The sequence below is a fragment of the Engraulis encrasicolus genome, chromosome 15 (genome assembly GCF_034702125.1).
Source record: "Engraulis encrasicolus isolate BLACKSEA-1 chromosome 15, IST_EnEncr_1.0, whole genome shotgun sequence".
In the NCBI taxonomy this organism is placed as follows: domain Eukaryota; kingdom Metazoa; phylum Chordata; class Actinopteri; order Clupeiformes; family Engraulidae; genus Engraulis; species Engraulis encrasicolus.
The window spans coordinates 7,837,190-7,858,252 of NC_085871.1; the positions used below are offsets into that span (position 1 = coordinate 7,837,190).

The following is a 21,063-nucleotide window of genomic DNA, read 5'->3' on the forward strand; positions in this document are numbered from 1 at the left end:
TTGCTCACTTCCACACACACAGTTGTGCGTGCACACACACACACACACACACACACACACACACACACACACACACACACACACACACACACACACACACACACACACACACACACACAGTATACTGTACCCTATTGCTGAGCGTGGGACTGGCTTATTGATAAGCTCTGTCCGGATTTTTTGCCTGACTAAGCAAGCCCAGGTCTGCTGCTGCCTGAGAAGGGAGCCAGGCAGGCAGGCAGGCACAGTAAAGTGGCCGAGGTTCTTCCCCATCGATCCACGCCGAAGTCCCAGCCCACTGTAGGCCCCTCCCTTCCCACTCAGTGCACGCGCACACACACACACACACACACACACACACACACACACACACACACACACACACACACACACACACACACACACACACACACACACACACACACACACACACACTCACTCACTTGCATACACACACACACACACACACACGCACACACACAATTTTACTCCTTCCGTCCCTCCCTCCCCGGCCCCCACCAACTCCCCACATTCCTCCTAGTCATCTTTTAGAAGCTGGCTGGCTGTGGACAGTGCCGCTGCCTGCCCCACACACAGACACAGAGACCCGCTGCAAAAGGACGTCAAGGGAAGGCAGCGGAGCTCAGCTCACACATGATGCTCCAGCGCAATGCAGCGAGCCGAGCAGCAGTCAGCCCCGGCCACCTGCTCTCCTCCGCACTGCCACCGCACCAAGAGGTAAGCCCTCCTTCCGTCCCGTTCCCTTCCCTTTCCTTCCCTTCCCTTTCCTTCCCTTTCCTTTTGTTTCCTTCCCTTTCCTTCTCTTCCCTTCTCTTCCCTTCCCTTCCCTTCCCGTCTCTTCCTTCCCTTCCCTCTGCTACCTGCATGGGAGCTCTCTCACCTGGCTAGTAGCAGTAAGGGAAGGTCTTTTTCTAATTAGTGTTATTTACATCCTTGTTCAGTTTGGAACCGTTGGGAAAAAAACATGTGTTGATAAATGAAATGGCCAGTCCAATTTTGAATTGTCTTGTTATTCATGCTGTATACCTGAAACTAACTTTTGAAAACCTATCATGCTTAAATCATGGGTGGTATTCGAATGGCTTGTCTGTAGTTCATGATGATTTTGTTCAAATGATTTTTAATAAAGGTGCATTGTAGTCACAGTAATCGCCTATAAAAGGTAATATTTTTGAGAATTATATGTGCTACTGTTATAAAATGTAACTCAAATTACATTAGACTGTCCAATATTGCTGTTTTAACACCTTAGATTACAAAGTATAACAGCAGGAGTTGTTTGTCATGCGGCAAATATAGATTAATAAACAACACTGTTTCTCGTGTTTAGATTAATTTATTAACTGTGTTGGAAGATCAACTAAAATTTTAATAGTAATTTCAAATGTTACTTGTAGTATTAGAGAAACGCTACAGATCCCGTTCTAATTTTAAACAGGCAAATCAAAGTACATACATTCCATTTTTTTGGACTACTGTATGTCCAAAATGTATTGCATACCCACAGGACAACACTGTTGCGCACATTTACATGAATCAGTGCTGAGCCTCTAGAACGGCTATGGTGAGTGAGCATTGTTATGAATGTTGTTTTACTGAGTTGTGAAGTTCTTGGGAGGCTCCACTAGGCTACTGTGGTTCTCCTCCACAGCTGCTCCATCTGTGGCTACCCCCCTCCCTGTCCCCATGTGGCTGCTGCTGACACAGCCAGGTGGCCGCTGAGCTTCTTGGCCTGTTGTCACTACTGCAGCAGCTTCTCATCATCCACCTGTCCTATGCAGAGAAGCTGCCACCTGTTCTATGCACCTAGGGACGCATTAGGACTCCATGGGCCCCTGGGACAGACAAGCCCCTTGGCCCCTCCACCATGGCCGTAGGACACATTGAGGACACAGAGGTCATGTCCTCTGTATTTTTTTCAGAAATGTAAAATTTATCTATGATGAAAATCGATATATGATCAACAATGATAAATTCAGTCTGTATACACCACCCCCATGCCATCCTCAAGGCAGTGATTGAAACAAACTCAAGAGTTTGACTGAGGAGTTTGAAGCATTCTAAATGTACAGTATGCAGTACAGCATGCAGTATTTGACCTCGGTATTTGAAAATGTCTGGTTGCGGCCCTGCCCCCTACCCTACCACATGGCATTGTGAAGTTCCGAAGGACTTGGGGGTTTAGCAAAACTGTTAAGTGAGCATTCGTTGTTGGGGGTAAATACAGAAGCATGAAAATACAGTAGCTTAAAGTGCAAAATGAACACAATAAAGTTTGGGCTTCAGGGCCCCCTTGGCTCTTGGGCCTGGGCCCGGTAGGCCTGTGAAGTAATCAGTCCTTGCATGCCCCCGTCCCTTACTGCAGCATCGAGTAGACCACCTGTCCCAAACGCCTTTCCTCCTGAATTGCTACACAGTAAATTGTGCTGTGTTGAGGTTAATCAACACTTGTACGTACATTTTAACACTCTTAGTGTTGGTCCTACTGTGTTGAATTATGTGTTGAAATGTTTCTGTGTACAGTTTTGACATACCTTGAAGTGAATACCTAACTGAGATTTTGGAACCGTCAAATGTTTGTTACGAAGTGTTCAACATCAATGACTGAAATTAAATATACTTCCAGGGGGTAGATTTAGCTCAAACCAGAGCCATACAGAGGGGAGAGTTACGCGATTGGAGGACCAGGAATTAAATGGCAGCTCCGCCTTTCAGCGAGATAAGGTTGTTCCTAAAGCGGCTGTCTTTCCATAGACTCAACATAGAACCACCACATTAACAGCCAAAAATAAGGACTAACGAACTATACTGCGGGGTAATCACCACAAATATGTAAACCATCAACTGTCTCGGTGGTGATAATCACAACAGTTTTACCATCTGTGATGTTTATCTGAAGTTATTACTACTAACAGCAAGTCTTGTCATATTCCCTGCATTGCATCGCATTGCATTTGCTGTGTGCTACGCCCACTACTAGGAACTAACATTCGCAACGCTGAGCAGTACTGAGAAGCTAAAACAGCTAATTTTGCTAATGAGGAAGTCGGCCTTAGCACACAGCGGAGATTGCCCGACTCTCCCCTCTGTATGGCTCTGGCTCAAACCTGTGTTGGTAACTCAAAAGTATTTTTTTCCTCTTATATACATATTTTATTCTTTATTTACAGTAATTGATGCAAAAACTGCTGGCAGAATATCCAAGGTCATTTTTGGTGAAAGCCTCTACAATGGGTTCCTTTTATTACTTTACATATTTTACCAAGCCGGGACTGATAATCTGGCATACAGGGCGTTTTTTTGGTGGGCCAACAGTCATCAGGGGTTGATGCTGTTGGGGTTTTTGGTATTTTCTTAGAAACTGGCCCACAATGGTGCTGTCCAAAAATGCCCAGGTCTATTTTTGGTCCCAGCCCAGCCCTGATTACCGCTCATATCATTTCAGCTTTTCCAAAGGTACACGAGGAAGTTTGGACAGGAGCCCGAGGCGCCTATCGGATATAAGCCCCCAACTACAGCAGCTGAAGTCTCTGGTAGCCGACGAGGTCAGCAAAGAGGAGGTGAAGTCATCTCGCTCTGTGGAGGACATCACAACTACATCAGTGGAGGAGAAGATTCTGAAGATTACCGGCTACTATGGCTGCACTGGTAAAGCACAAGGTTTAAAATTATGAAAACAACAGTAACATGACACTTGACATTTGCATCCAGAATACTGTGTAATGCAGAACATTTGCATTATTTGCATTATTTTGCATTATTTTAAGTGTAGGCCTAGCCTATTAGGCCCTATGTTTTTCAATTGTCTTGTTCTTGTGTCTAAAATACTGCTTAAAACATCAATAATACTGCAGTAATACTACAATATAACTGCCGTTTTCATACACAGTACAGCATATTTATTTTCCACAAGAAATATCCCTTATCAATTGTGAAATGCAGTTGCCTAGTCAGCAAACATTCCCCTTATGAAGCTAACCTTCTCTGTATTTTAAGGTGAGACTTGGGTAGACTATGTTATCCATGGTCTGTGACAAGAGCACAATCATCAGTTATTGCTTTGCCAGCGATTTATGGCCTCAGACAGACGTTGGTGTTTGTCACCGGGCTGATAGTGATGGATGTTACGCTACACTCTGGACTGTTGCTATCCTCCTGCTTGAGCATCGATCTCTACGCCTATCTGCCATTTCTCCCACTGACTTACTTTTTTGCTTTGTATGTGGGCGGCCGCAGACTTAGCAGCCATACTGCATTACCTCAAGGGCAAACTCAGCTTGGGAGAAAGATACTCAGGGTAGGCTACTCAGTTGGGGATATGTTTCATGTGTGTGAGTGGCTTAGCTTTGTTGTGACTTGATTAATACTTTTTTTAGCATCTCACTAAAAAAAATTGAAAATGTTATCTTAGCAAACTTATTTTTCTAATTTCAAGAAGTAAAATAAGTAAACTGGTGCTTTTGAACTAGAACTTAGAACTAGAACTTACACTATTTATACTTATTTTAAAATTATTAATCCATGGGGCATGTTATTTTTACTTGGTGATATTTTTACCTGTTATAAGCAATGTTTGCAATAAAATAAATTGATATCTAGAAATGCACTCAGAGAGTGCAGATCTCTGCCAAGGAAGCTGTTTGATAGAACATTTGACTATGTTACACCCTACATTTTTTCCAAGTCTTTCTGCTTTCTTTTTGTGGAGTTAGAAACTCAAATGTCAAAATTCACCCTATCCTGCAATGGTGCAATGGTTCTGGACTGTGATCTGGATCACCATCAAAATTCAATCACTTATTCCTTTTATCATTTCCAACAACTCCACAAAGTTTCATCCAAATCCGTTGATAACTTTTAGAGTTATCCTGCTGACAGACAAACAAACAAACAGACAGACAGACAGAGGGACAGAGGGACAGACAAACAATGTGACCGAAAACATAACCTCCTTGGCAGAGGTAATAACTAAATAGAAAATAATTGTTTAAAAAGTAGTAGTAGTAGTAGTAGTAGTAGTAGTAGTAGTAGTAGTAATAGTAGTAAGGGAATGCTTTATTCATGCAAATGAAGGCACTGTGGTCGTATACTTTCAGGTTGTGCTCCTCACAGTATCTGAGAGTCAGAGGAGGCGGCAGGATGCTCCGTTGATTAAATTCAGGGTGCGAGCCAAAACCTCATTTCTGCTGAGTCAGGAGGGGTATGGGTAGACTGATCCCCCACTCCGAGAGATGCTGTGGCGTGAAGAAAACCTCATTTATGAGTGAGCTTATTGTGCAAAGCAAGCGCATGCATGCACAGACACATTTTGTTAGATGCAGTTAAAGCCTCATTAAGCGACTGGGTAAAGTTATCCACATCATCATAGTCTTTCTACATTAGCACTATTTCACCCTACTTCACCACTTTACCCTATCACCTGCTTTCACTCTGTCTTAGATTAGAATTGATACCACTTGTTACCAAAATTGGTGGGTGGGGAAGGCACCCTAAAACTGGTAAATGAAAGTGTGGAGTTGAAACTGCAATTAATAATTTCAGTGTGTCTTACATAAAAAAGTTTAAGGATTAAGTATTCCTCTATAATGTGATACAAATGTATTACATCAAAGGAGATATAGTGGCTTTTCTGAGTTAACAAATTCATCACATGCTTATTTGAGTCTTTAGGTGAATGAGGAAACTCTTAACGCTTGACATGAAGACACACTTGCGAAATGTGGTGGATAACGCCCTTGCATACAAATTCTTGCAAAGTCACGGCAAGCAGGATTGCATTATGATGAGCCACAAGAAAGTCTGACCTCACATGACCACGTTTGTATCGACTGCTGGCACTTTGGGATGGTAAAACATCCAACACATGAGCGGATAGTGTTGATTTTCAGGCAGCATGAGAACTACTTTGCGGGCCTTTAAGATATCACAATAGGTCATAAATGCACTGTTGACACAAGACAATTTCCTGCTGTAAAACACGGCCCATTGCTGATAATGATGCTGACCGTACTGAGTGTTTTGCTCTCCTGGGCGTGATGGACAGGGCCACTGACAGCTTAGGCTGGGCCCAGGACAAAGTCGTCTGAAAGGGCCCCTCACCCATTATCTCAAATGTAATGAGAACTCACTTCTGGGCCCCCTCTGTCCCTGGGCCTGGGACCACTGGGTTGGGGGTGTTATATCTACAGTTTTTAGCAATAACAGTATTTCTTTACTGGCTACGACGACTTCGATGCACAGTTTACTCTTGTCAACATTCTACTGTTGGTCTGAGAAGTTCTGTGTTCATTCAAGTGTACATGTCTGCACTGCGCGGCCGTCTCCGTGTCAGAAGCTGTGGTAGGACTTTTGGCTGGTGCCTTTTCCCTCCTCGCTTCATCAACTTCAGGGGCAGCTTGCTTCAGCGATGCTGGGCCCAGCCACCCCATCACTCACTGCCTGCTCAGCCGGCCTCCCTGGGATGACAAACAATATTTGGCCTCCGCAAGGGGGACAGTCTGTCTGCCTCCTTGTCATCCAGAAATCTCTATATCTTTCCTTTGCTCCCACCCCCATCTCTCTCTCTCTCTCTCTCTCTCTCTCTCTCTCTCTCTCTCTCTCTCTCTCTCTCTCTCTCTCTCTCTCTCTCTTTCTCCCCCAGCCATACACATAGGCACGTATACACATTCTCTGTCTCCATATCTGTCGGCCCCTCTCGCCCTGCCTGCCCCCTTGTCTCGCCACTTTCAGTTAAGTGTGACAAATATATTTATCTAGTCGCTCCAAAGATAATAGTAACACACTGTAACTTTTTCTCATGTACTTGCACGCTGCCTAGGCCTGAGTGTTTGTGGGAAACCACCTCCTGTTTCAGCACTAAAGGCTAGCTCCTTGGGATAAATATTTTATTGAGGGTGAGTCTTTATCTACTGAATCATCAACAAAAGTAAAGCGCTAGGATTTCCAGTTGTTATCTTACAGAGTTTGGTTGTCTTTTCCCTCAGATGTAGTAGGCTAGTGTTAAGCCAAGTCCTGAGGAGCCCATTTGTATGATGAGAAAATGACTCGAGGGCACACAATGACAAAGCATTAGAATGCATTGTTGGCCTCTGCCTTTGAACTGTACTCATTGTTTTATTTACATGCTTTTTGGCTGCTTGTGTGAATTGCTCAGTGTAATGTTAATGTAGAGTTCTTCTCATCTGTTTACATTTGATCTCCCAATGAAGCACAACAAAGTCTTTATTTAGAAAATATGCTACGTCTGGGAAGACTCACCAGGTCGTGTTATTCAGTTCAGTTGTAAGCAAGACCTATTGCTTACAGCTTAAAACTGTCTGGATGTTATGGAGATAAAACTAGTTTAAAGAAACTCCCGCACACTGACCATTTCGCTGTTCTTTCTTGCAATGCCTGATGAAGGTCTAGTACCGAAACGTTGTTTATTAAAGAAAGAACAGCGAAATGGTCAGTGTGCGGGAGTTTCTTTAAACTATTGCTGAGTAACCCATGGTGCCATCTCCTACGCACCTGCCAGCTGAGGTGTGCGAAAAAAAACGTTTAAAAAAAAAAGTTTAATGGAGATAAAACTGCATTGCTTTCTTCATTCTTGTCATGCAAATAAAGAGACCTCCAGTGAGTCCCTCTCTGTACTGTATGGCACAGACTAATTTTCTGAAAGTAGAGTAGAGTACTTTTATTAATCCCCAAAGAGATAAAGGTGTCCGTCAGCTTGCTTACATAAATACACAAATGACAAAAAAAACCATGCACATTATTGCAGTAAATATATAGCACACACTTGAGTCCAGCTATCAACCTTACAGCAGTTAACCTACACACACACGCTCTCACTCACTCTCTCTCTCTCTCTCTCTCTCTCTCTCTCTCTCTCTCTCTCTCTCTCTCTCTCTCTCTCTCTCTCACACACACACACACACACACACACACACACACACACACACACACACACACACACACACACACACACACACACACACACACACACACACACACACACACACACACACACACACACATAAACAACACCACCACCACCACCACCAACAACAACAGAATTCCCTTTTCCAAATCAATCTACGTATGTGTCTTCTTGCGTCGCGCAGGTGAGGAGGCCTCCAACGACCGAGCCCCCCTCTCCAAGCCCGACGAGTTCTCCATCACCAGCAGCGGCTCCCAGGCCGACGTGTCGCGGGCCACCAGCCGGGGGGGCAGTCGGGGCCAGAGGTTGCGTTGCTGCCTGCGGGTGGTGGTGGTCCACCTGCAGCAGGCCCTGTGGGGAGTGGCCGTGACGCTGTGTGTGTGCTGGTCGTGGTGCGGCTCCAACCAGCTGGCCAAGCAGACCCTGAGGCGCCTCAACGCCCCGCTCACCATCACCTGGTTCTCCACCTCCTGGAACTGCCTGCTCTTCCCCCTCTACTACCTGGGGCACCTGTGCTGCAGTGCCGAGAGGCAGAGCCCCAGGCAGAGGTTCAGGTACCATCACACCAAATTAACTATATTGAATAGTAAAGTGTTTTTTTTTTTTAAAAAAAACAGGTGAAAACACATCTGAGCCTATCATGCATAAACTAGGTTAGTGCAGAGGTGTGTAAATGTACATGTAAATGAATGTAGGCCTACAGAATTATGTAGAATTTTGAGCTGTGTGTGATGTTATTGTTGGACCCTAGGAAGAATAGCTGGGTCTGAACAGTCAATTCGCAGGGTAAGAGCACAGTTGTGCTCAAAATGTTGTGATGCAACATTATAGGTGACATCAGAGTTCAAAAAGGAGAAATCCGTGCGCGTGTATCTGGTCTGTAACTAATCTTTGACCGGGACAGTTTTTGTGATGTATCAAGAGCCACGGTATCCAAGGTCATTTCTGCATACCACCAAGAAGGATGAATCACAGGATTAACTGTTGATGCAAGAGACCGGTAATGACTTGTATGGCGCTGAGGACAACCCTACTGTTCTAAACATTGATGAAATGGATGGCATGGATGATAGGATAGCCTACTGAACTCAACCATAATCTTACAGGACTGCACCCCTCCTGAGATTGGATTAAAGCATTTTCTTGGAGGCAGTCTACAAGTAGAAAGTAATGCATTACAGCTCATACATTATGGATCACATTTAATGAATCTATCGGGGTCTACAAGAAGGATTTCATCCCATCTTATCATCATCATCATCATCATCATCATCATCATCATCATCATCATCATCATCATCATAAAAAATAGCTTTAATAATGTCCTTTATCCTGGTGGAGCTTTCTAGCATGTCTAATTGTCATGTATTTTTTTCTGTAGGCCTACTCTAATACAAAGTCATGTGAAATGTGCAATTCCTTTTAATAATTCCTTTCCATTTTTTCATGATTAAGCAATACTGAAACCATATTAGATTTCATAATATTGCCTCAGTGAAAGCTGGAAAGCGAGCGTCTGGGAAAGTGTTGTATTGACTGCTTGCATAGACAATAAAGCACTCCAGGGGTTCTGAGGCTACACTTTGAGAGAGAGAGAGAGAGAGAGAGAGAGAGAGAGAGAGAGAGAGAGAGAGCGAGAGAGAGCGAGAGAGAGAAACGGAAAGAGAAACAGAGAGAGAGAGAGAGAGAGAGAGTGACTGCTCCTGATACAGAATACTGACATGAGAAAATATCTGAGAAAACTTAGACATGAGAACATTTCTGAGGAAAACAGACAGAAAGAGAGAGACATAGAATGTATGTTTTTATGTGTGTCTGTCTGGCAGTCTGTCTGTCTGAGTTTTCCCGGACATTTTCTCATGTCAGTGTTCCGTATCAGGAGCAAGGAATACAATAATAAAACGCTTTTGCCAAAATAAGACCGTTTTGTGCAGTGGCAAACCAGCTCCTGTTTTTTAGCTGAGCATACTACTGTAGAAGTGCAACCTGGCTTCAGAAAGCACCACTCAGGATTCTCTGGCTCTAGCTTGTCCTTATCAGCATCAGCAAGAATCACTGCAATCCTTCAACCAAGTAGAAACGAGAGATACTCATCTGACCTGGGGAACTTGATTGATCCTGAAGCAAGGTTGCCCATCACTTCAATAGAAACTGGCGCTATTTCCCTGCCGTGGCCATCCGGTAGGGCACTCGCCTACCATGCGGCTGACCGGGGTTCGATTCCCAGCCCGGGTCCTATTTGTAAATACTCTCTCTCTCTCCTGCAGCCAGGCCGACAGGGGGGCAGGGGGGCAAAGGGGTTAGTTGTTGCAGGCCCAGGGAGAGAAGGGGCCCCAGAATTCAGGGTTCTCATAGCATTGTATCTATAAACAGGGGGGCCCTTTCAGATGATTTTGTCCTGGGGCCAGTCACAGCTGTCAGGGGTGGTGGTGGGGGACCAAGGTTGTCCCAGGCCCAGGCAGAGAGGCGGCCCAGAATTGCGTTTTCATAGTTCCACAGGGGGGCCCTTTCAAATGATTTTGTCCCGGGGCTGGTCAAAGCTGTCAGCGGCCCCGCTCTCCTCTCCTCACTAATTCCCCTTTTTTCTCAGTGCTGTGCTATGAATAAATGCATAAGGACAACACCACCTCAAATGCAAAAGGCCAACACCTCCCTACCCGAAGAAAGTAGACCTAAAGTCCTTGTGTAGTGTACGCATCGACCACATTGGAAATTCTTTCTGTCTTCATCTATGCAGGGAGTGTTGTCGTTTCCTGGGTGAGGAGGGGCTGACCAGGCGGGGCGTGGTGGGTCGCGTGGTGCCTTTCGGCCTGCTCTGGACCCTCACCTGCTACCTGTACCTCCAGGGGCTTCGGCTCATCTCGCCCACCGATGCCTCGGCCCTCTTCTGCTGCTCCAGGGCCTTCGTCTTCCTGCTCTCCTGGGTGGTGCTGCGCCAGCGCTTCCTGGGGGTTCGGGTGAGAGAGAGCAGCCTGCTTTTTCTGTGTTATCTTAGCATATTGGGATTCTCATTTAGTCTACATTTAAATGTGTTCATTGCAGTTTACTTATAGAACAGGTTTGGTGCATGTTTATTATTCCCCACTAGGTGACGCATTGTAATTAGACACTGTTGATTAGTTAACACCTGGTACTACCATATAAGGTATACGCCAACTAGTTTACCTAGCTCACACTTGCACTGATGTCGTCTGCTACTGCTGCGTGTAATGTTTGCTGCCTGAATGCGTGAACTAGTAAAGACAATGAAACAGGAATGCTTGGTGTGGACGTTCTTTTATTTGGAGGTGCAACAATTTTCTTTTCAATTAGACTTTCTGGCTCTAACCTGGTTCTCAGGCGATGCCATCTGGAACATTGTCAATCGCAATTCACATGTTTTTTTTTAAATCAGTACTACTTCAACCACTGACTTGTATATACCCCACCCTGCGATCCGGCCCCGTGTTTCTGATTGGACAGGCTGTGAAATACCTGAGATCTGCTCATCTTAGATTTCAAGACCGAAGTCCGAGCTCACGAAGTTTAACGAAGATGCACAAAGCACAAAGGGTCTGCATGAGAGCCAGGCTATTCTTGCTGCTTCTTTTTACATTTTTAAATGTAATTGTGGTACAGAGTTTTTTTTTCATTGTTGTTCCAGGGTTGTTCTTTCTAGATCATTGCTTACCAGCCAACATTTCCAATAGGGAAACCTAGGAAATGATGCCAGTTTCTGCTTTGAGCATTAGACGTTTGGACCATGAAGTATGAATCTCTGAGAGGAATGAGATATGGCAGAATTGCCTTAGAATTGGCTTGAGATACAGAAAACGAGATAGGCCATCAGGATGCTGAACTCCCTCCTCACTCTCCCATCATCTCTGACAGCTCCACCCACCAGACAGCCAAGAAGTTCTTTTAATTCTGTTATTCTGTTTATGTTGGTGCTGTGTATGACTATGTTTTTGCATGGGATGGAGAGAAATGCAATTTCAATTTCCTTGTATAATCATTGCATATGAAGAAATTGACAATAAAGCTAACTTGACTTGACTAGTTGGGATATGTTGTTGAGGCTCTTTGTTTCATCCCTCATGTGGATCTGCCCTTGTCTGTCTTTCCACAGATTGTTGCTGCCATCCTATCCATCGCAGGGATAGTCATGATGACCTATGCCGATGGCTTCCATGGCTACTCTGTGTTTGGCATTTCACTGGTGGTAGCCTCTGCTTCCATGGCAGCCCTGTATAAGGTGAACATTCTGATGGCTCTCTGGTTAAAGGATAACTTCAGCTAATTTCAACATGCAGTTGTAACGCCCACAGTACCCTGGACTTGTCAGTACCAGAGAATTTTTCTTTTTTTTTTGTTCAGCCCCGAGATCCTGGTCATTGTAATGGGGACAGAAATAGTTAACATTTAAAAAAACATCTTGATTTATTCCCCAAAACATCCAAAAGGTTATGCAACATCAGCAGACAACTAGCAAACAGCGATACCTTTTGGGAAAATATTTGGAGTAGGCCTATGTTAAGAATTTTTAAAATGTAAACAAAATCTGCCCCCATTAGAATAGCTCAGATCTCGGAAAGGCGTGAGCCAAAGACTGCAGCATCACCGGGCACTGGCAAGTCAAGGGTAGCGTGAGCAATACAACAGCATATTGAAATTGGCAGAACCGCTCCTTTAAAGGAGCATTTGGAGTGTGCGCACATCGAATTAAACAGGGTGAATTAAATATGACCAAGTAAATAAAGAACGAAGACCCGCACACTGTTGCTGCTTCCAGTTTATTATACACAACATTTCGACCACTATGGTCTTCGTCAGGTGTGGTCGAAACATTGTAATAAACTGGGAGCAGCAACAGTGTGTAGATCTTCTATCTTTCTCTGGCAAAATGGCTCACTCATATTCAACACTGAGATTATACTTGTGAATGATTTCGTGGTTAAATATGGCATCAAATTTCAATAGTGGTGTAGCTTCTCATAATTAGTCTATCTTCATTATGAAGGTATTTTTTGTTATACTAAAAGAGTTTTCTATTTTCTGGGGTTTCCCTTACAGTACAGTCTATACCTGTACCTTGGTCACATCAAGTTCATTCTCTGTCGCCTTCCCTTTACAACTTGTCTTTTCTCACAGGTCCTGTTCAGAGTCTTTTTGGGAAGTGCCAAGCTGGGGGAGGCAGCCTTGTACCTGAGCATCCTGGGCGGTGCCAACCTGGTGTGTGTGGGCGTGGTTCCCCTGCTGCTGCTGCTGACGGGTGCTGAGGAGCTGGGCTCCTTTGGGGAGGTACCCTGGGGTTGCCTCTGTGGAGCTGCCGCCCTGCTCCTGGGTGAGTGCCCAGCCCACATGCCACAAAGATGCATTTCTCAGTGTACTACCTACATATTTGTAACCTCTGGAAGGTCTCTGACTGAAATATTGGCTATTTGATGAACAAAAGGATATAAGTGTGCAGACATTTTCTTCCTTGTTTCAGCCTTTTTTCTTTGTGTGGCACTTTTTAATCGTGAGTGTGGGTGTAATCTGTTTAAATGCAGATCAGTGTACTATATAACCATAAAAAAAGGCAGGACGCCAAGGCACTCTTCTAAGATAAAACCGCTTTATTAACAAGGCTAGTTCATGTTTGAACTTAAATAATTAAAAATACTGCCACTGCCAACATGTTTCGGCCCGCTACAGGGCCTTCATCAGGGCACAAGGTGAATCAAGCAGTGTAGCACACAAGAGTCTCAAACACACTAATCAATCAGCTGATTGACTCAAGGTGACGTAGGCGGAGTCTGCTCCTGCAGAGCTGCAAGGTACATACTAACAACCACAACAATAGAAAGATGCCAGTGGCAGTCTTAAAAATTTTAAATACATGAAGAGTATCACATTACTGGAAAGAAAAACAAAAAGACATTACAAAGCTCGATGGTTCAGAGAAAAGATATGAAGAGTTCAGATGCAAAACCCATTAAGTGCCTTTTCAGAAAATAATCTTAATTAATTTGTATTTAATACAAAGCTATCAAAATTGAATGTTTTTTATTTTATTTATGTAATATAACTATTTATATGTATTATCAAGTTCATGAATGTAAACCAAACCAACAACGGGATTCTCTAAAAATATAGAAGTGCAGGTCTTCAGAAATGGAGTTAGGGGGTTTTGCATCTGAACTCTTCATATCATATCTATATTGTCATTAAGACCAGGGAAACGCATGGCATTAAGCCTATGTATCCAGCGACCCTCTTTCTGATTCAATATCTTCTGTCTGTCTCCTCTTCTAGGAGAGAGAGAGGGACATGATCAATACCTAATGCAGAAAAAGTTGCAAGATTATCATTATGCATGTCCTTAAAATGTTTTACCATGGCATAGTCATAGTTTTTAACTTTAGCAGCATATCTATGCTCAGCAAGTCTATCCTGAAGCCGGCGTTTTGTCCTCCCCACATAGAAAGCAACACACTGCGAGCATTTCAAAATGTAAACAACATACTCAGTTTTGCAATTAATGAAATGTTTTGTTGTGTAGGTTTGCTGTGTGACAGGGTGAATAAATGTTTTAACCTTTGTCACAACATCACAAATGCTACAATGGCCAGGGTTAGGTGCCGTTAGGTGCCCTAGGTGCCGTTTGGAATTTTTGGAAGCCAAGTATTTTGTGGTCTCGCAGGGAGGTGACTGTGTACTAACTTATCACCCAGTGTAGGAGCTCTTTTGAAAGAGAACACTGGGGGATCTTGAAACACATCACTTAATAGATCATCACATTCAAAAAGGTGCCAATTCCTTTTGATTATCCTTCGTATTCCATCAGCCTGAGTACTGTAACATGTGGAGAAGTAAACTCTCTCTTTATTTGTAACCATAGGCTTTCTTTTAAGTAGCGACTGACGCTCTAAGGGAAGAAGTTGCTCTACTAAGAGACAAATCCAATGTTTTTTGGGGATAGCCCCCTTTCCTTGAAACGGCCATACATTTCTTTGCTTTTAACACTGAACTCCTGATCATTATTGCAAATTCTTCGTAGTCTCTGGAATTGACCAAAAGGAATATTTTTAACCAGAGTAGGTGAATGAAAACTTTTTGCATGGAGTATGGTATTTTTGTGTGATTCTTTCCTAAAAATTGTAGTGTGCAAATAGCCATGTTCATCTTTGTAAATTTCTAAATCCAGGAAATGAATTTTATGAGAATCAAACTCAAGAGATAGCTTCACATTAGGATTGGCTGAATTCAAATAGCTATGAAATAGTAACAATTCTTCTTTAGTGCCATTCCACCATAATAAAACATCATCAATAAATCTCGTCCACCAAAGTATCTTATTTTTAAATTCATTTATCTCATTGAAAACAAAATCCTCCTCCCACTTGCCCATAAATAAACCTGCATAGGAGGGGCTAAAACAGGCCCCCATGGCACACCCTTTGACTTGTTTATACACTTTTATCCTGAAACTAGAAACACATTATTGTTAAGTGTCCATTCCAGTAATTGTACCAAAAAAATCAGTGGGGGAACTTTGAGGGTGGGGTCGTTGATTCAAAAAATGACTCATTGCTTCAAGGCCCTGTGCATGGTCAATGTTCGTATAGAGGGCCTCAACGTCCATTGTTACCAGTAAAGAATCTGAGCCAATGAAATTGTCTTCTTCAATTTTACACATAAAAGCTGGTAGAGTTGGAAGTAATGGCTTAATAAAGAAGTCTACATATTTTGAAATAGGTTCTGTGAGTGTCTCATTGCCTGAAATAACAGGCCTTCCAGGTGGATTAGACATATCCTTGTGCACCTTAGGTAAAAGGTAAAAGGTTGCCATGCGCGAGTCAGGTCTGAAAAGGAAATCAAACTCCTGAGTTGAGATCAAGTTTGCATCTTTGGCCTCAAGAAGAATGTTCTGGAGGTCCAGTGTTAATGATCGAATAGGGTTACTGGTCAGATGGATATAGAATGTTTTGTCACCCAATTGTTTTGATGCTTCTTGAATATATTGTTCATAACCCCACACCACTGTAGCTCCTCCCTTATCGGCCTTTTTAATCACAAAGTTCTTGTTTTCTGAAAGTTCCTTTAGTGCATCCCGTTCTGCTTTTGTTAAGTTGGGATGACCTTTGTCCGTCCTAGACAACAGTTTTTCAATTTCATAATTGACCTTTTTCTCAAAAGTGTTAAGAGTTGTGTTCTGTATCATAGGGCAAAAAACAGACTTAGGTCTGAAAGGAGTAATAGACCTGGAAGGTGCCAGTTCTGTTGTAGGTCGAGCTACATTTAGTTTGTGCCAGACCTTTAGATGTAGGCTCCTATAAAACCTAAACAAGTCAATCTTCACATCAAGATCAGAGGAGTGATATGTAGGGGAAAATGACAATCCTTTTGCCAGCACATTTAACTGTATGTCAGAGAGAGGAGTACCTGTCAAGTTTATGACTGTGCTCTCCGGTAGTGCCGTGTGTGGTAGTAAGGATTGTTTCTTGCGCCCTCTTCTTGTCTTTCCTTTTTTCTTTGACCCTTGTTCTGTTGTTTGAGTGCCCCCTTCTTCTTGGGGGGCTGCTCGTTTCCCGATGTACCAGGGCTAGGTCCATTTGTTGTAAAATCCATGTCCTCCTCCTCTGATGTAAAGTTGAATGATACTCTACGAGCTCCTTTCCGTTGAGGCCCCTGTTGAGAATGACCTTTTGGCCAAAAGTAAACCTTCTTCTCCCTGTAGTCTCTCTCATCACGCTGGAATTTACTGAGTTTTTCTTGTTTTATTTGTTCTTTGAATTTGCTCAAATCCTCTGTTAGTTTTTTGTTTAAATTAATCCATTGGTCACTTTTTAATTCCTCAATTTTCTTGTTGATTTCCTCAATCTCTTGCTGAATCACCTCTCTGTATTTCTTGTCTTCTTCAATCAACAAAAGAATCAAATCAAAAGAACATTTATTTAAAATAGACTCCCATTTCTGCTTGAATTCTGTATTCATCTCTGAGCCAAAAGCTGGGAACTTCTTTATTCTTAGGCCACGTGGGATGAGCCCCCTTCTCCAATAATCAGAGAGGGTGATGGAATTCAAATCCAACTTTGTATCTTTTTCTTTGAGTTTCTTGAGTTCATAGGACAGGCTCACCAGCTCCGAATTATCCAGTTCTCTTGTGGTTGTGTTTTCCCCGTCAAGAAGGGATGCTGTTGTTATAATCCGTTGTCCGTCTTCCTGTGAATATGCAAAGGCATCCATCTTCTTGGCTCCAAAAGGTCCAGGAGACTTAGTATCTTAATCGGTAAAAAATGACGCACAACACAAAGTGGAGCGCCTCCAGTTGCAAAAACATCCAAAAATGCCAACTATGAAAAAGTAGAGGGCTGGAGGGCTGCGGCGTTCAAATGGTAAAACTGGTGGTGCTTTGAAGGTGCTCTTTGGCCAAGACGTAGAAAATATCAAAAAAAGGCAGGAGGCTCCTGCAGAGCTGCAAGGTACATACTAACAACCACAACAATAGAAAGATGCCAGTGGCAGTCTTAAAAATTTTAAATACATGAAGAGTATCACATTACTGGAAAGAAAAACAAAAAGACATTACAAAGCTCGATGGTTCAGAGAAAAGATATCATATCTATATTGTCATTAAGACCAGTATGACTATATGACCAATATGACTATATAACCATATTGTAATAATGACTTATATATTTTCTAAGATGTATAATATATTTATGCATATATATATATATATATATATACAATTATTTTAGCCAGAATGTAGATTGTAAGGTTCTGTTCAGCTGCTGGAAATGGGTAAGATTTCACAAAACGCAAACACCATCAAAATCTGTTTGGTAGAATCTGAAATCGAATCTTGCATTCTGTGTCTACTTATAATGACATTGTGTGGTGGACACAGCCCAGAGTGCGATTTGTCAAGGTAGACATTTAAAGTAGATTCATTAGAAATCATTTGTCCTTTACACCATCTGACAAAATGATGATTACATCAGTTTTGGACTGATTGGAGGTCTGCATGGATTAAGATTAAGATGTTGATCTAACAGGAACTACAGGAGAAATAGAAACATTTACCAAATATTCCAATAACCATGGTTAACCTTTTTTTCTAATAATTATTATTAATAATAATTTATTCAAAACATTTTAATACCCTAAAGTTGAGTGGAGTGCTTTACCACTACTACAATCTTAGGCCTAATAGGATATTACTAGGCCTATATGATTAGTTTAGTTTATTAGTTAGTTTATTAGTTAGATATAGTTTGAAGTAAAATGTGATTTCACATGTCAGTGAGATATTGTAATGTTATGTTATGTAAATGTTGAGCAATGTAGTAGCCTACATGGATCAGTTGACTGCAGTCTGCCATTGAATGGCTGAAGTTTGTAGACGTCGCCTCAGATGATCTGGTTAGGAAGTTCCTCGGGAGACACTTGGAAAACAGTTGCTCCCATTCCACAGGGTGTCCACGGATGTGTTCTGTTCCTACTTCAGTTGTTGCTTTTGGCACCATCCCTGTAGTTGTTCATTGAGTTTGCTCAGGAGAAAGACAGGAAAACTCCAAGTGTCATCCTAACCTAATTACCTTTTCCTCCATTTGTCTTGTTTTTAAGTCTTCAACTTCCTGATGAACTTTGGGGTCCTAATAACACTGCCGACGTTGATCTCCCTAGGCGTGGTGTTGAGCGTGCCAGTAAATGCTGGTGAGTTGATTTCAATAACACATTTTTGACGTCTGGTTTGTTTCGCTTGATCTAAATTCAAGAGACTGTTGGCTCTTTAATTATGGAAAACAAATGAACAATGAATGATGCCAGCATTTTGCTTCTCAATGAGTTCTGCACATTTTATTGTTTGTGATTTACCGGTGAAAGCGACAGTGGGCTGTTTATCTAGTGAGTCATGGTGGTAATGTGGGCCAGTTGTCATGGAACTATTTGTGTAATAATAACCATGGTCTGCAACTGTGACTGGTGGTAGTATTGGAAAAGTTTTGGTTAGATCACCACAACTTTCAGACACCACTTCAACTGCTGAAGCATTGTTCTTCTCTCTCTCTCTCTCTCTCTCTCTCTCTCTCTCTCTCTCTCTCTCTCTCTCTCTCTCTCTCTCTCTCTCTCTCTCTCTCTCTCTCTCTCTCTCTCTCTCTCTCTCTCTCTCTCTCTCTCTCCATACACTGTAAGCAAAAATGAGGTTCTTCAGTTTGGCCACAGTGGGGGAGCCTTCTCTGAGACAAAGTTCATGAGGTCACCAACACCAAAGTTCCTCAAAGAAAAGAGGTTACCTCACACTTCAAAATAAAAGTTCCCAAAAGAATGTTTGGGGTCCTTGGGTTCTCCAAGGAGTCTTCATGAAAATATTTTGGTTCTTCCCAGAAATAATTAATTTGTCGCCTATAGGGCCTTCAGAGAACTTTAAATTCAGGGGTTACCCTCACAGTGGCAAATTGAAGTGTTGTGAAACGTTAGCAGTGTACTTAACCCTGCTACTGAATGTCAGTTATAGATCGCTGTGCGAGTGAGGTGCAGCTGAACAGCGTCCGTTTGATCGCCCTGTCTGTGATTGGCCTGGGGTTCCTGCTGCTACTGCTGCCAGAGGACTGGGACCAGAGTCTGCTGCAGCTCCGCTCCACCCTGCACCACTACCACCAGGCCCAAGAGGGCGCCAGCGAGACATGCTCAGAGACCACACACGTGCTGAAGAACTGCTCCTCCAAGCAAGCAAGCACCATGGAACTGACTTCTCAATGAGTACAGTATATGCCTGCAGTGTCCCTAGTCATGTAAGATGAAGCCTTGTCTGCAGACCCTGTCCTGAAGACCTTGGGGATATTCAATGGAGCAGGTTTTACTTGCTTTGGTATGTTTACTCAGATCAGGAAGTGCAGTGCACTTCCCAAGGACAGTCGTGCGGCAAAAGAATGAAGCCAGAAGACTCTTTTAGGTGGTTTGTGACATGCTGAAATAATTGTGTCTGGCTGTGTCAAATCCTTGAATACCCTCTTTGTTTTTCTCCTACATAAGTACTTGTACACTGAACAGGACCAAGCAGCTGTGTCAAATAACAAAGGCAAATACATGCCACACTATATGACGAAGACACATATATCACTTTAAAGATGTGTAAATGTGTAAATAGCTTCAAGATAAGTTAGGCTTTTTTATACACTTGAGTTACATGGAGGAAAGCAAGTGACCCTTCTACATTTATCTGAATGTTTGACAGTTTCATTTCGGCTTCTACTGAGGATCTGTTTAATATCTTATATGTAACCAAAAAAAAATCCAATGTTTAAGCCTTGGCTACATTCATGGTATTTGTGTAAGCAACCTCAGAACTGACTGATAGCTTGGGCAGCCCCTCTCCTGCACTGCCTGTAGCTTTCAAAGCACAAACATGCATAGCCTGATTATGTCAGTGTAATCTATGGGGTGTTCCTCCTGTCCAGCGTTTTTAACGGATAAAGGTTATGTAATATAATGGGTTCATTCAGAGTTGCATGGCACAGATCTATTATATTCCTATGGAATGGTGGCTGTGGTTATAAACCTTTGTAAGGAATCACATGTCGGTGTACAGCATATTTTGTGTGTGGCTGCTTTACAGTAATGAATAAAGGATAAATATGTCGGACTTTGCATTGGTCATAAAGCCTGAGGAGCAGCACATGCTTGCTCGTAAGATCTTTCATTCTCTCCTCTCCCCCAGCACTCTCTTGTTGAATAACTTCAGTGACGACACTCTGAGCAGTGTTCTAAGCTGTCAATGTCAAAGGATGCTCTTATATGAGATATCCAACTGATATTGTGGAAATTGGAAAACATTTTCATCTAGGCGATTGACAGCGTTGCTACAGTAGGACATGTTCTTTACAATTGACGCTTAGGCCACCCGTTCATTGAGAGCATACATCATTAACATTCAACTTGACTAAGTCAGTCATCTGGTTAGAAACTGCAGGCTTCACATTGTTAACTGCTCAAAATACTGACCCATGTATCATGACTTTAACACACCAATCCACAGGGGAAAAAATATACAAAGAGAGACAAAGTGAATGGTCCTTTATGGTGGACCTCAATAAAACTCTGTACATAGCAGTGTTCAAATATAGGATATTACAAAGTTGTGGCAGTCCGAT

At 42.7% G+C, this 21,063-nt stretch overlaps 1 protein-coding gene across 1 annotated transcript; it reads left to right on the top strand.

Moving 5' to 3' along the window:
• The first annotated feature begins 571 nt into the window (after positions 1 to 571).
• On the top strand, positions 572 to 20,883 carry LOC134463717 (solute carrier family 35 member F3-like). The gene is made up of 8 exons (XM_063216933.1): positions 572 to 738; positions 3,467 to 3,669; positions 8,127 to 8,496; positions 10,680 to 10,899; positions 12,051 to 12,176; positions 13,073 to 13,265; positions 18,536 to 18,625; positions 19,422 to 20,883. Exons 1-8 carry the CDS (start codon positions 671 to 673, stop codon positions 19,670 to 19,672), a joined length of 1,521 nt encoding a protein of 506 aa, XP_063073003.1. The 5' UTR covers positions 572 to 670; the 3' UTR covers positions 19,673 to 20,883.
• The last annotated feature ends 180 nt before the right edge of the window (positions 20,884 to 21,063 follow it).

What these genes read in the sequence shown, in the direction of transcription:
- LOC134463717 (XM_063216933.1), top strand. Translation starts at nt 671, where the DNA reads ATGCAGCGAGCCGAGCAGCAGTCAGCCCCGGCCACCTGCTCTCCTCCG. An exon ending in AGCCCCAGGCAGAGGTTCAG is followed by an intron (nt 8,497 to 10,679) that starts GTACCATCACAC and finishes TCATCTATGCAG; the next exon opens with GGAGTGTTGTCGTTTCCTGG. An exon ending in AGCGCTTCCTGGGGGTTCGG is followed by an intron (nt 10,900 to 12,050) that starts GTGAGAGAGAGC and finishes GTCTTTCCACAG; the next exon opens with ATTGTTGCTGCCATCCTATC.